The 16,121-nt window shown below is 40.3% G+C and overlaps 1 protein-coding gene across 1 annotated transcript; it reads right to left on the bottom strand.

Moving 5' to 3' along the window:
• Positions 1–195: 195 nt before the first annotated feature.
• Positions 196–14,843, bottom strand: slc6a15 (solute carrier family 6 member 15). The gene is made up of 12 exons (XM_077596899.1): positions 14,676–14,843; positions 12,679–13,144; positions 8,448–8,605; positions 8,234–8,360; positions 7,809–7,990; positions 4,893–5,003; positions 4,142–4,383; positions 3,825–4,017; positions 3,501–3,693; positions 3,177–3,336; positions 1,930–2,092; positions 196–1,814 (listed from the first exon to the last, which is right to left on the bottom strand). Exons 2-12 carry the CDS (start codon positions 12,989–12,991, stop codon positions 1,425–1,427), a joined length of 2,232 nt encoding a protein of 743 aa, XP_077453025.1. The 5' UTR covers positions 12,992–13,144; positions 14,676–14,843; the 3' UTR covers positions 196–1,424.
• Positions 14,844–16,121: the final 1,278 nt, after the last annotated feature.

Here is a 16,121-nt window from a genome sequence, read left to right as displayed (position 1 = left end):
TGCTCTCATCTCCATCCAAAATGACTATTACTGTCATTTCAACTGGAAATGTAATAATTCAAGCCACTCATTTAAAATCAAGTGCCAACCCACAGCGTGTCATTATAAGATATTTCAAATCTTATACTACTTAAAATGATTATATTTTAACATGACATACTATTATATTATCAAAAAATGAGTAGAGGCCTTGAGTCTTTTTTTAACATATATTTAATGTTTAATGTAGAAGAAGAGGAGGGAAAAAGACATTTCTTTGCTGCATGTTTTCAAGCCATTTCATGGGTAAAAACTATTTACAAGAACGAGGACTCGGCCCTCACCAACTCATTAGTACAAAAAACAATGACGTTAATAATGAGGATTTGATGACTGAACCTTAATAACATGTATCCAACGGAGCCAGATAAATATATTTATATGCTATTTACAGAATAGCCCAACTATACAAAGGTGGCGTATTCTATAACTGCAGATGTGGGCACACATTAGCCTCGAAGAATGGCGGGAGTCCTGGAATGTACGCAGGGACGTATATGCCCACCTTCTTGCTGACTGCTTCTTTATGTTGGCTCGGTGGCACGTTCACCTTATTGCTCGCACTTTCTAAGGCAGCAAGAAGGCGGGGTCCAAAGTTCAAGTAATGTGGCGGGGAAGAACCTGGGAAAAGTCTCACACTCACTGGACACTCCATTAGGTACATATCATGATAAAAAGATAAAACTGCTTGTGGTCACAGTCCTAAAAGTAACGCTGAGTTTTAACTTTAACCCGCCAATGACGATGCGGAATGTGTAATTTTGTTTCTTTTTGTCCTGCTGTCAATCATGTGTCCAATTTATTTCAACTGGTGGGGCTGCCAGCAAATGAACAGATGTGCAATTTATTTAAATAGGACGTCTATCTCAGTCAATGACAGCCAATGAGTGTTTTTCAGTGCTAAAAGCAAAAAAACTATATTTGTCATCATTTAATTTAAGGCAGATAACCGGGTGGCTAATCTGCTGTTTGTGGGCCGTAAGCGGTCCCCCAGAAAAATTGATGCGGCCTACGATCCAATTCTCAAAACAAATACAGCAAACGAAGGCTTGTCCGTAACTCATCTGTATGTGTAATGTCAAGTGTTTTTCAATAGGACATTTCTCATGTTTTTTATTTAAACGTTTTTCATCAATGCCGACGCCTGTGTGAATGTGGTTGTCAAAACTTATTGTGGAGCAAATCCGCCTAGATTTTTTTGGAGGGAAAATAATGTACTCAACAAAGTGACCTGTGAGTGTACATTCCCAGGCCTTTGTTCTTTTATGGTAATGTTAAGGTTCATACGTAACAAAAAGAGAGAGATGAGAGGAACTAAAGCAGCCAGGCTGTTTATCGCGGCGCACACACGGACGAGGAAACGGGAAGAAGGGGGCCGGGCCGCTCTACAAGTCCGACTCCGGCACGTCCGGCATGTCGGCCATCAGGTAGCCGATGCCGTAGCGACCGTTGGGGGCGGCGTCCGCCTCGGGACCGCTGCGACCAGCACTCTGCTTGCGGTAGATGCCATTGGCAGGCGGGGGCGATGGAGCCTCGCTGGGTGTGGTTTTGGCGCGAAGGAGGCTGGCGTCGTCGTCTTCACCGGGCGCTAGGGTCTCGTTGATGATAATGCCCTTCTTGTAGGACACGGCCGAGATGCCGCCGGAGCCGCCGTCGCCCATCACGTTGAAGTAGCGCAGCGCGAAGACCACTGGCACGGGCAGCACGGCCAACACCACCAGGGAGAAGCACACCGCCACGCCCCATGGAGGGAAGCCAACGATCTGCTCCTTGGCCTGCAAGGCGCACCCCAGAGGAACATAACACACGCTTGTTGGTATTATAGAGACTTTGTAACGTGCTTGTAATACCTCAAGATTGACAGTAAACCACATTGTGGACACAACTTACCTCCGATTGTATCCAGGCACTGTATTCGGGCGGCTTCATGATGAGCTGGACGAAGCTGCTGCCCAGCAGCACCAGCAGCAGTATGGGCGTAATGAACTTCCACATGTAGTAGTAGAAGCGGTACGGCGTGAAGCCCAGCATGTCCTTAAGGTCCTCGAAAAACCTGATGGCATAGAACACATGTCAAAGTGGCGGCCCGGGGGCGAAATCTGGCCCGCCGCATCATTTTGTGTGGCCCGGAAAAGTAAATCATGAGTGCCGACTTTCTGTTTTAGGATCAAATTAAAATGAAGAGTATAGATGTATATTAAATTTCCTTTTAACATGGGGATAAAATTGAGACTCAGGCGTGTGAAGAGGACTGTGCACCCTTCATCCTTTGGATTGGTACATGCACATCTGGATTGAGGGCAAAGTCATCTTTGATATTGTTGCCAGAGTCATGCGATGCATCTATCGTCTACAAATGTACTAAACACCAAGTACAACGATGAGAAGGCTAAAGATAATGCGGTCAATTACAGCCAGCCCGTGACAGAAATAATGAAATGATCTTTTTTTTTTTGGTAAATAAAGCCGTATTAAAAGTCTTTATCATTCGTCCTTGTTGATGTGAGATTTAAAAGCAAGCCTTAACTTACAACCAAGATGTTTTGTCGATGTGGGATGCCGGAAGTGTACTTGTAAATGCCCCCCCCCAAACCCCCCCCCCCCCAAAAAAAAATTATACGTCGCTGCTCCCTTTTAAATCAATAATAGTAATTTTTTAATATTTTTTTCTGTTTTTAGTTCAAAAATCATTTTGTAAAATCTAAAAATATATTTAAAAAAGCTAAAATAAACATTGTTTTAGATCTATAAAAAAACTGAATATTCAGGGCTTTTAATCCAGTTCTTTTAATCCATTTATAAAAAAATCTAAATATTATATCTAAAATGGTCCGGCCCACGTGATATCAAGTTGATGTTAAAGCGGCCCGCGAACCAACCCGAGTCTGACACCCTTGGCATAGAAGGTCAAGCAACACAGGTCAGTATTTCATCTTCACATTTACAGAAATTAGTACATCCAAAGTTGATACAATAGAGCAATTTTCCCACAGTGTATTTTCATATGACTGAACAATGTGACGTTCAGAAAAGGATACAAAGTGGGGCTTATTGTGTTTGCTGATTATTGAGTTTGTGTAAAAGCTATTGTTTTGTAGATGAAAAGCTTCTGCTGGAAAATGCGAACTTTCACGTACTTGTCAATTCCGTAGAACCACGCGATGGCCAGATTCTCCAGGATGACCACGATGAGCAACGGCAGCGTGGCCGAGTAGTCGTCAAACATGGCGACAAAGTAGTTTCCCGAGCGCTGCACAAAAAGCAGGCCGAGGAAAAAGGCCAGCACGCAACAGCCCACTGCGACAGAGGGGGAGAATATTAGAAAACCGCTCTCGGATCAATTACATCGACAGTGGTGGAGGTTAACAAACAGATCTATATATCACAACAAAACTTGACTGAGAGTGAGTACTTTTGCGATTTCCGGTTACGCAGTAAATGAAGAAACGTGTTTCCCTGACCGGTCAAGAGCTCCTTGCGCACTTTGAAGGTGTCGATGAGAGGTGTTAGGATGCCCTCGATGGTGCCGAACATGCTGCCGAGACCCAAGTTGACCAGCATGAGGAAGAACATCACCGACCAGAAGGGAGACGCAGGGAAGTGCGTCATAGCCTCCGTGAAGGCGATAAAGGCCAGGCCTGTTCCTTGCACCGTCTGGTGGGAGGGCGAAGGGGATAGTTACCGTTTCATTCCCCCCAAAAACAGCAACTATCAAATATTTTGTGGCTAGAAAAAAACAATATGATGTATTCATAGTCATGGCTATTGTAGCATTTGTCATTTACCTTATTGAGTTCATCTTCAATTCTACAAGATTGCAATCCGAGTTTGAAAAAATTGTCCTTCTTGACGCTTTTGATGTGTTCAATCATCTCATGGTATTCATCCACGCTCACTTTGTGACTGAGGTTGATGTGGTTGGGGATCAGGTTGGTCTCAGAACCATTTGCCAGCAGACCCAAAATCTTGTTGCTGTTGCTGATCAAAACAATACAAAACACAGTTGACAATCGAGTGTAGCCTTACTTATCTAATCTTTACGTCTTTGTGACTTGTCTTGTAAAGCATGACAGACGAAACCTGTGAGGCGGCAGTCACTCACAGTTCCACGCATCTGCCGTTCATGATGTTGGCCTTGAAGCCGAGCACTGCGAACACCACCAAGGTGGCCAGCACGGACGTGAAGAAGTTGATGAACGACACCAGCACGGCATCAAAGTGGCAGTTGTTGTTGCGCTTGTTGTAGCTGGAGAAGGCGATGACGCCGCCGAAGCCCAGGCCCAGCGCAAAGAACACCTGCGTGGCCGCCTCGCGCCACACTTTGGCCTCCAGCATCTTCTCCAGCTGGGACACAAACAAAGGAACATGTTGGGTGAGCTTCCTTTTATATATGCAAGGAGACTCTTTCAATTCAAGCCACAATAAAAAGCACAAATCAAAATATAGTCATATTTCAAAAGCTGTTCTTGCATTGCACTGTGGCTTTTTGTTTTGTCAGGCGAGTGAACTACTACACCATCAGGCAGCTTTCGTTGTTAATCAAAAAAGGTGGATTATGGATAATCTAACACTTGTTTCCATGGTAATGGAAGATAGTCAGAATCTGCAGCCTGAGAGTGATTAATCTGTTACTGCAATGTCAGTCAATCATCTCACACACTCATTTTTTGTCTGTTTTTCCCCCCTCAGGCAGAGTGGGCTATTTGAAGTACTCAATCTAATTAGTACGGTAAAAACATAAATGTAAATCAATTTATTCTTTTTGAAGAACATAATTTCATCATCTTTCCAGGAGAAACCAAAATGATGACTTCAAGACCGTGGAAGACAACGGCTCTGATCTCAGGGCTGACCTTGGGTGTGAACATGTGGCGAATCCCATCCATGGAGCCCTCCAGGAGCAGTGAGCGAACCAGGAAGCAGATGAGTACCACGTACGGGAACAACGAGCTGAAGTACATGACCTGTGTGTACAAGCATAGCATACAAATTTAGTCTTATATTTAAAAAAAACCACACAATGGTGTACACAAACTGCCATATTTTTGGACTATAAGTCAGACCTTAGTATAAATCGAACCAGCTAGATATATGTGTGTGTATATATATATATATATATATATATATATATATATATATATATATATATATATATATATATATATATATATATATATATATATATATGATCTCTTTGTATATTTTTGCTTTGTTCTTCAAGCAAAAACAAAGAGAGAAAAGTTTGACTCATTGGCTGTTGTCAAGCAAAATTCTGCTAGGTTAAAGCAAATATGGTGAGGACAGATCACCAAAATACTCCTCAACTGTTATAATCTTTAAATACTTAAAGGGGTCTTCTAAAATTAATGAGTTATTCTTCCTGCCTGGACCACACTGCCCTCTGTCCCCCGTCCTCGCCATCTTTAACAATCAGCCAAGGGAAAGGGCGCGTGTAACCATGACAACCGGATCCCCTTTCACGCCCACCCACACTCAGTTGAGGGTATTCCTTGAAAAAAAATACTCTTTGTGCACACAGGAGGAGGAGAGGCACATTAATATTCTTTTGTACTCACTCACACTTGTAACATGCCTGGGAGGGGAGGGGGCTCCTCCAGGGAAAGTTTAGACTCATGGCGTCTCTATGACCCATCTAGACACACCTGGTAAAACATCCACATATGTACTGTGTATGTTATCTTCAGGGATTATTTCTAGCTTTGTGCAGCAACTACTGCAGTGGCAGCACTAAAATAGAGCAGAGTGGCAGCGGGCGATAGCGGTTTGACAAAGGCAGAGGCTGTCAGCCACATTTCAGCCACCGAGGTCAGATGGGCAGGGACAGTTTGGCTGGACAAATCAAGATGGCCATTGATTTCGGCATCCATCTTGTTTTGTTCGGGTCCGCCATGTTGGACAGTGGCCAAAACAGCAGGACAGCTGCCGTGATAAACAGACTTTTAGGCCCAGCTAACAAAAAGCTAAAAAAAAAAAACTACAAATTGATAAGTGATGCAAAAAGGGGACGTCTTTTGAGATATGTTCCAGTCTAATTTAATATTTTTCATGCATTTTCTGTGGTGGCTGTGCAATGGAATCGATAGGCCGCAAAAGGACATACCACAGCTGGAATCATCCATAGAGCAGAGAGAAGTCTTCAAAAATCAATATCTCAGAAAATAATTCAATGTATTTATGAACTCTATTTAGATTTTGTCTAAAAACATGTATGCAAGGGATTTATTTATGCTGTGTATAAACATCACTTGATCTTGAGTGTAGTAGGGGTGTGACGTAACACGAAGGAATGAAACCAAATTCAAACATAAAAAGCATTAAAGCTCTCCTCCTGTAAGATTAAATGCTGCCATTTTTTCCAATTAGCTCTAGCTTGACCCCTAAAGTCCAGCGGCTAATGCTTGTCATATGACAAATAATGAAAAGAGAGAAAAGAAAAAAAGGAGGTACGCAAAGGTCTTAATCCTTCCGGATGCTAGTCATGTTACTGTCAGCTTTGAAGCGGGAGGTCAGCGTATGTAGGTGAGCTTAAGTTAGAATCCCTTTGGGGAAAAATCACAAGAACAACCGAGGATGACACTATTTGTGATTTATTCCCTTAACATTGCAATCTTTTAAAATATGTTGTCACTTGCTTCGTTTTATCAACTGTGAATTATTAGCGATGTTATACTTTATTTCTGTTGAGGTAAAAATTCTTTAGTCTCGGAATCTTCTCACAATTGAATTCTCTCAACATTACGATTTTCTTCCAAGTGATGTTACAACTTCATCCTCTCGTAATTCCTCCCCCCCCAACCCCCCCCCCCCCCCCCCCGAATGCTGGAACTTTATTTTTTTTAATATTGCATTCATTCCCCTTAACTATTATTCATTTATTCAACTTCTGTGCCTTATCCTCACGAGGGTCGTAGGGTTGCCAAAGCCTATCCCAGCTAACTATGGACACCCTGAATTGGGTGTCAGCCAATCGCAGCTCTAATGTATTCTAACTCATTTTTTCATAATGTTGAAGCCTTCCTTATCCTCTTAGCATTTTTAACTCAACAGCCTTTTTAACAGAAATGCAACTACGTACTTGGTAAAACTCTACTTTCATCGCTTAGTGAGCCTTCTGAGATTGCTCATGAAGACCTTTATTGATATGGGGTCCACAGTTGGATCTCCAAAACTTTTGCCTTTACGTGAGCTAACAAGCTGCTAGAGCACATGTGTCAAAGTGGCGGCCCGGGGGCCAAATCTGGCCCGCCGCATCATTTTGTGTGGCCCGGGAAAGTAAATCATGAGTGGCGACTTTCTGTTTTAGGATCAAATTAAAATGAAGAGTATAGATGTATATTAAATTTCCTGATTTTCCCCCTATTAAATCAATAATTGTAATTTTAAGCAATTTTTTCTGTGTTTTTAGTTCAAAAATCATTTTGTAAAATCTAAAAATATATAAAAAAGCTAAAATAAACATTGTTTTAGATCTATAAAAAACTGAATATTCAGGGATTTTAATCCAGTTCTTATAATCCATTTATTAAAAAAAAATCTAAATATTATATCTAAAATGGTCCGGCCCACATGAAATAGAGTTGACGTTAACGCAGCCCGCGAACCAACCCGAGTCTGACACCCCTGTGTTAGAGGATTTCCCAAAAACTGAGCAAGTAATGGCCAATTGGTCTCTTCAAACAGTTGCCAACATGCATTGTAAGCTACCTTTTTTTCCCACTTTTATCAAAGAACACAGAAGGTGAGAATACCTTGCCAGAGGACTGGATGCCCTTGATCATGGCCAGGCAGACCATGGACCAGGCAGCCAGGAGGCACAGCGTCATCTTCCAGTTAAGTCCTCCGCCTTCAGAGATGCTGTCGGAGATGTCCAGGGCTTCACGGTACCAGTAGTAGGTGGTTGCTGAGCTTTTCTTGCACTCAGGTACCACATCTGCACAGTAACAAGACACTATGTAGTATGTATGTTTTTGTTTTGGACATTGCACATTTCAAAACAACTCAATTTTCTTAAAATGCAACTTTATTTTTGCTGATAAATGAAAGTTTTTCATATTTTGAGAAGTGACGATTATCGCAAGTATGTGCCAAAGCATTGCAACTCACATTTTAACATTTTCTCATGAGTAAAAAAAAGGTCCACTTTTTGCATCCTTAGAATGTAAAATCATCTTACCTGTGCTGTTCTGGCTTTTGACGAGTGGACACTCGTGCCAAGGAAGCGGTTGCTGAAAGGACTGTGAGAAATAGAAGAGACTCCAACTGATGATGACATTGTAGTAGAGAGCCACGAAGAAACACACCTGCACAGAGCATCTATTATTGGAAGATAGGCCTTGAAGGAGGCCACATGGCTACCGCTTCCAGCTATCGGTCAGCGCAGGACTCACCACGCAGCTAGCGAAGCCGATACCCCCCAGTCGAGGGCTGATGTAGTTCCACACGCCGATGCTGCCCCGGCGGATGCGCTGACCCACGGCCAGCTCCAAGAAGAAAAGCGGGATGCCAATCAACACCAGCAGGATCAAGTAGGGCACCAGGTATGCACCTAATATTCAAAATAACACATACAGTACTGTACACTTACATTAAAAAAATAAATAAGCACAGGTGTCAAAGTGGCGGCCCGGGGGCCAAATCTGGCCCGCCACATCATTTTGTGTGGCCCGAGAAAGTAAATCATGAGTGCCGACTTTCTGTTTTAGGATCAAATTAAAATGAAGATTATAGATGTATATTATATTTCCTGATTTTCCCCCTTTTAAATCAATAATTGTAATTTTTTAATCCATTTTTTCTGTGTTTTTAGTTCAAAAATCATTTTGTAAAATCTAAAAATATATAAAAATATTTTATGTTTTCCACTTTAATATGGAACATAATGATTAAAAGAGATTTTCCTTTACTAAGAAAAAAAAAGCTCTCATAAACATTGTTTTAGATCTATAAAAAGTGGAATAGATAGGGCTTTTGATCCAGTTCTTTTAATCAATTTATTTTAAAAAAAATCTCAATATCATATCTAAAATGGTCCGGCCCACATCAAATCGAGTTGACGTTAATGCGGCCCGCGAACCAACCCGAGTCTGACACCCTTGTACTAGAGGGCTTCCCCCGAATTTTTACAGTACTGTATAAAAGCAAGTTAGAATTGTCCTCCTTCAGGTTATTGGCTATATATAGACAATGTGAAAACCTAACTTTCAATTCACTTCACTGTGTAACGAACAGATAAAGTTCAGATTCACTTTTTTCTTGGCTTTTTCAGTTCTTCAACTTAAGAATAGATGTGGCGCATGACATTGTGACCACTAAAATGGCTGTCGAAAAGATAGGAACAGTTTTTCTTCTGTTGATTTTGCTTCTTTGAATCTCAACAATTATATTTTAGGATCATTTTTAATAGACAATTAACTAAAGTAAATTCACCTGTACTGTATTTGATAAATGTTCTTTCATAAGCTCTCTTCCAGCCATCCGTTCATTTTGTTCATAGCTTATCTTAATTTCAATAAGCTATGATCGCATTTTGGCCTCCTTTGATAAGAAATCTCTTGCTTCTAAGAGGTAATGAAATGTGACACAATTTAGAGGGGGTCTAAAATAACTCAGGAGGGGTATTACTCTGCTAAATCCTCCCGGGAAGTTTTGGTAATATCCAGCATGTTCCCAAAACCCAGCTCGAGTAGCATTGCCTCATACCTTCCAAAACTAGAGAATGTGACACAAGCACCCGTTTGACAGTTTTTTCCCCCAAAAAAATGCACGCAAAATTATGTTAGCATTGTTTGCATAATGCAGCCCCATTTTTAAAAAAAATCTTTGTTCAGATAAAATCTGTTTATTGTTTAAATGGACAGACAGGATATTCTCACTGCCCCTCCTATGTGTAATGCTTGTGTGTATGTTGTCTTAAGCATCAGAACTTATTCTAGCTCATTGCGGGGAGTGCCTAAGACATCAGGCAACATCAAATACACACCCACCTTCCAGGTGGTCTCCCATTGTCTTTCCAGAAGAAAACAGTTTTAATCTTCCCCCAAAATAGCCGTTGGACTTTTGCAGAAGTCCTGGTGTGTCCTCGCTAAATGTGCAAAGGACCATTTATAGACCAAAACAACCTACAATGGACTAATGACCAGGATAAGGTAGTAACCTGTTCCATGTAATTTATTAATATACTCAATTTTACCAATGAATCTGCAGGGCATGATGACCAATTCGGATTTTTTCTTAAGATTTCAAACATATGCGATCCACAGCGTGACTGAAATGCATTTGTGCCATTATAAGCACGCGTATTGGGTAACGCGTGACAAGTTGTCACCTGCCTCAGTGTTTATAAAAGTAAATCGGGAGGTTTCAGGAGGATTTTATGCTACTGGAGACATTTGTTTATTCTGATATCTTCATGTACTGTGCCAAAAAGCTAAATATATTTTCTACACCTTTGTATACCTTCAAGGTATCAGATAAACACTGGATTTCTATCCAAATAATAGTAAGCCCAGGTGTGATATGAAAATTTCATAATTGGCTGTTGATACAGCATGAAAAAAAAAACTAATAAATGTCTCTCATGTTGACTTGAAGTGTTAATGTAGGCAAAGTCTTTGTGGCCAAACCCTGAAGCAAGATTTTCAAAGTGACTCATTTATATTAAACATAACAAGAGGATTAGTTGAAACAAGTGTGTGAGAAAACATACTTTCACATTCAACCTCATTTCCCCGAAATGGGAGTCCATGAATAAGCAAGGCTCAATTGTATAACATGCCATTGTTGTAAATTACATAATTTCTAAAAAATGTAAGCGTGTCTTTAATAAATCTACAAACTCCTTCAATTTTATTGTCTGAGAATGAATTGAATCCACGACTTACTGTTGTAGCTGCTGCTCTTTTGGTTAACAACTGCAGCTTCCTACATTGCGGTTGCTTCACAGGCCAAAATTTATAGCTACTGACTCATTGAGAGAAAGTTAGATAGTAGCCCTGACATCCTTCTCCACCTAGCCATTTGCATCTTTAAATAGCCAGCAATATGCACCATGAAAGGAAAAGCATATCTTAATGGATCATGTTAACTACATTGAAGTTCCAGGTGTGTGTTTATTCTCGTTCGACACTTCATTTAAACGCACACACACACACACACACACGAGCAGGGAGGGTGGAGCTGCTGAGGCCTCAGAGTCAGCCACTTTAACCCAATGGCACTTAAAACAACCCTGACCCCCTCTGTGAATCATGGAAGGAACATGACTCACAGCCTTCTGTGTGCCAGACACTCCACTATACAGGAGTCTTAGAGCAACGTGAACTTGAGCGAGCAAGTCTAAAATTGCCATTCCATAGGCTGATACACAAGGTCTGCTGCTTCTAGTATTACATTCCTACTATACTACTATACTGGTAATAATAATTTTTATACTACTTTACAATAACTACTTTACTAACGCTACCATGGGTTTACGACAGTTTTATCATCAATTCTTCTATTGACCATGATAATAAAATTAATAATAAAGTACTACGTTACTACCAAGCTATCACAGAACAGCTTACTTGGCCACAACTACTACTTCTTGATGAATACTTTTCTTTTAATTCAGTTACTACGTCTACTAACATTACTATTTTATTCCTACTACTTTATGACAACCACCACAACACTACTAATATTTTCCTAATACTGCCAGTGATTAGATACGCCTACCACTCTAATTAGATCTAATACAATACTTGGGTATTAAAAGATTAAATCCTTTGCACAGACATTGGCTTTTTGTGGAAACTAGTGACGACTTAGAAGAAATTTATTACGACAACCATAAAAAAGAGAAAAGCAATAGTTCTTTTTTTTTATCCCTCATGGGAAATTCACTTGCCACTGCAGCATCGAGAACATATATAGAGCATACTAGAACAATAATAGAATAGGTAGTATTAAAAGTAATAATCAGAATTATAATTTGCAAGAACAATAGTGCATTTATTTTCAGATTTTCAGAAGAGGCACAGAGTAATTGTTGGTGTTATACGCCTTGTAGAGTCATATGAAGAATGGGTACAGACAAAAACAATGTTATTTTAGTGTAGTGCAAGAAACTTTGAGGTTGACAAAATTCCCCAGTAAACATATTCCTTCCTGTCACGTGGTGGATACTATACCTTATGTTAGTATTGTTTTGACACTCTGCGTGTGCTAATAATCATTACCCCCACAAAATTTCTTCAAGGATCAGAGAAAATAAAAAAAAACATAACTTGTCGGCACTGAAACATCTTAAAAATGTGTTCAAAACTACTATACTTTGACTTCACCTTTTGAAATCGATATTTCATATTTGAACTCCTGCCAAAATGATAAATTAACGAAACCAACGTACACATACGGATGGTTTTCAACTCAGGTTTTTCGGTCAGCGCTGTGGCAGTAATCTTAAATACAAAGTGGGAGCTAACTATTGCGTTATTGTTTTTCTTATCTTTTACTAAAGGCAATGAATGAAGCGTAACAAGAAATGACTGGCTTAGTGATACTTATTTCAAGTCAATGGAAACGTGACCAAACACTGTTCTCGTGACCAATTCAAAATTGACCAATCCTTCTACTCACCTCCTCCATTCTTTTGGCAGAGGTAGGGGAATCTCCAGACATTGCCGAGGCCCACGGAGAAGCCCACCTGAGCCAGGATGTACTGCAGTTTGCTGTTCCAGGCCGGCCGCTCCTCCTCCTCCTCCTCCTCCTCGCCGTCGGAGCCACCCTCTTCCACGTTGCGTGGCTTGCCGTCGCCGTCATGGCCGCCGATGATCAGCGAACTCTTCTTGAAGGAATCATCACAGGCATCCTCGTTGGAAAGCAGGTCCCGTGCCGACTCTGTGACATCGTCGTCAAGCTCTCTCTTGACGGCCTTGCTGTTTTTGGGCATTTGATAACGCAAACGAGGGCGAGAGATGCCACCTGCTTGTTGTCGTATTAGTCTTAAGGTATTGCAATTGTTCAACTTTTCTCTTTGTTTGAGTCTGTGGAATTTCCAAATAGAGGTTTGAAGACTTTATTTACTTAGTCATTCTCACCAGATCTGTGGGGAACAATAGAGAAATTAATCAGTAGATCACGCAATCATTTTTTTGGTTTCTCTACAATATTGGAATGAAAACATTGCTTTTCCCCCCAAAAAAAGACTAAAGTACTATTTTTTCATTTTTTTATTTTCACCCTTCAACTTAAAGAAAATGAGTTTTTTTCCGGCATTTGCTTTATTTAATATTTTTTCCCTCTTCAACTTAAAGAAAGTTTTTTTTCCTCTGACATTTGCTTTATTTAATATTTCTTCCCTCTTTAACTTAAAGAAAATGAGTTTTTTTCTGCGATTTGCTTTATTTAATATTTTTCCCCTTTAACTTAAAAACGGGTTTTTTCAGAAAGAAATATCCTCAAAGACAATTTAATATCAGTAAATATTCTGTACAAGCCATTCATAACCTTGGAGCGCTGCTTTGAACTGTATTGTCTTTCTTTGTCCTCAGTTTTCTTTACCAAAGCATGTTATCGAAACCTGGGAACTGTTTTAAACTGAGGACAAATATGATGTTTTTTTTCCGTGAAATTCCCACAAAGAGAAATTATTTACATTACTGTGAAAACAAACCACGTGGCGGGTAAAGCGGCAGGATGGAGGCTATCGCATTTCTCCCTCCTCCTCAATAAATGATCGAGGGAGGGGGGGTCATTTGCATAAAAAAAACCAAAAGCCGTTGACCCTAAAACCCTCAAATGTCTCCATCACATGTGGCCGTTGGGGAGAGCTGGAATAAGTACTTTCACATTTATTAAATAACATCACCCAACGATATGGAATGCCTATGTGAGGTTTATGGGTCATGTTTTCCCTTCTTCATCCAATTGGCAAGACGTCTGCCTAATTTAATTTCTTTGTTTAAACGTCAAATGCTCAGGTGACACAAATGTGCAATTCCAATTTTCAATGCCCATGAATTTTATCATTCATCCAGATTTACATCCACATAGAAAACCTGATATAAATCCTGAAATCAAAATTATTTTTACTAAAGGCAGGCCTCTGGGTTTTCGCGGGTATCAGACGATGCGAGAGTGCATTTTGCATTGTCTGGCGGTGTCTGATGAGTGATGGGGAGGGGGGGACCCAAGGGTGTGGACGACACGCCACGAGCAACATCAGGACATTTTGTTCAAATTCTCTATGAACACAAGGATTTAAAACACAAGAGTTAGGCCGATTACTAGATTTACATAGTTCCAGATTAGCCTAGCTTTCTTAGATGGATGCTGCTGAGTAACCTTCACTGCGTCGATGGGGTTGTGGAGAAAAAAAAAAAAATTACCCACGAGGTGCCAATCATGCCATCTTCAATTTTTTGGATTATTATTATTTTGATTATTTTAGAATACTGTCATGATGTACAATCCACGTGACTCGTGCCATTTATGAGCTTCCCTGCCTCCGAGGCGTCCTCATGTGATATTTCATCATCCCATCCACGCGCGCCCGCGTTTGGTACCTCGGTAGCCTCACATGCACGCGCACGCACATTCTCATATAATAGGGATACTTCATGGTTGGAACTCACCTCAATGAAGAAGAAAAAAGCGGAGAAGAAGCGTAGACGTTTCAAGGGATGAAATTGTGAGAGCACATGCATGGGGCGGACATTATCACTCGTTCTTAAGGCGTCCAAAATGTGCGTCCTGTGTTCTGTGTTCAGTTGGTACTGATGTGTTAGTGGTGCGCTTCTCCGACACAGTCAATTCGTTTCCAGTACAAGCCCCGGAAAGCCAAGGGGGCATGCACTCACATCTATCTTCACCAAATCGTCATACAGCGATTTTCATCGAAATTTCTACCATATATGCTTCTAAATGTATACTTTTAAACAAAGTGGATGCACTTGAGGGAATTTTTAAAGAGGTTTTAGCGTTTTACTGGCGCACTCTTAGCCATAAACACCCCCGTGTTTTCTCAGTTTTGGTACGTTCCACTACTAGTTTGTCATTACGGAAAAGGGTTGGCTCTTAACGAGCAATGTGCGTCTGTTAGTAAACCGCCCAGGAAGCTCATGTGTGTTCTCCTTCTCAAAGACCTCTTTGAAACTATTTTACTAATGTTCTTCTCTTGTTATAATAAACCGGTAGGCAAGAATGAACATGTTTCCTTGGAAAAATCCCTGTCATGACAATGGATATTAGCCCTTTTAAAAATAATGTATCATTATTATTATTTTTTCCAAATTGTTTCTTGATTAAAGAAACAGAATGGATAAATCAGCAATATTTATGTCCCAAAACATTCACTGGTGTGGGTTTAGGTGCATATTTTAGGCTTCTCCAGTGCATCTTAATGAAATGTTGTATCTTATTGAATGATTTTTGAGTGAATCTGTAAAAAGTCCCTGGACCTGAAAAAGTTTTGAAAACTCATTTAATCTTTTAATATGACTTATTAACGATGTATTGTCCATTTTATGATACAATGCATTGCTGAAAGAGACATAAAAAGACCTCCATGGGCAACAAGCATCACAGACAAGCCCCCAAAACGACCTCATTTAACAGATGAAAGTAAAATAGTTATAAAACAACACGGCAATTTATTGAGAAAAAAAGTTTTCATGCTGACACTCCTCCAGGCAAAATGATCTTTTCATATTTCAGTGCACTTTTGTCTTATGATTAGGTTTGTGGCTATACAGAACCATTCCCCCTTGAAGGCAGAAATACTTGATTTTATCCTGCAGATGCCTTTTTGCATCGTGCTCACAAAACTGACCTCGAAGAAACGAAAGCACTTTTGGTCTTCAGATAGGAGAAGCAAAATATCTAGCGGTTTTCTGCCAAGGCCACACCTGGCCTCATTGCAAGTTAAAATAAGTTACAAAAAAACAAAATACACCTGTAAGACGGGATTCTCCAACATTTTTAACCCAATATAATATATAGTATATAACCCAAAGCACATTTGTGGATGGTTTTTGACTTAGCACACCTATTTAATAGTTGATGGCATGCTTGTGACTTTG

This window comes from Stigmatopora argus, chromosome 3, assembly GCF_051989625.1.
Source record: "Stigmatopora argus isolate UIUO_Sarg chromosome 3, RoL_Sarg_1.0, whole genome shotgun sequence".
Lineage (NCBI taxonomy): Eukaryota > Metazoa > Chordata > Actinopteri > Syngnathiformes > Syngnathidae > Stigmatopora > Stigmatopora argus.
This window is presented reverse-complemented; position numbering and strand designations above follow the sequence as displayed.

Bases quoted from the DNA above. Each gene is read 5' to 3' on its own strand.
- slc6a15 (XM_077596899.1), bottom strand. From the start codon at position 12,991: ATGCCCAAAAACAGCAAGGCCGTCAAGAGAGAGCTTGACGACGATGTC. The intron at 5,004-7,808 runs GTATTCTCACCT...TTGTACACACAG, and splicing joins GCATCCAGTCCTCTGGCAAG to GTCATGTACTTCAGCTCGTT. The intron at 2,093-3,176 runs GTACGTGAAAGT...CTATGCCATCAG, and splicing joins TGGTTCTACGGAATTGACAA to GTTTTTCGAGGACCTTAAGG.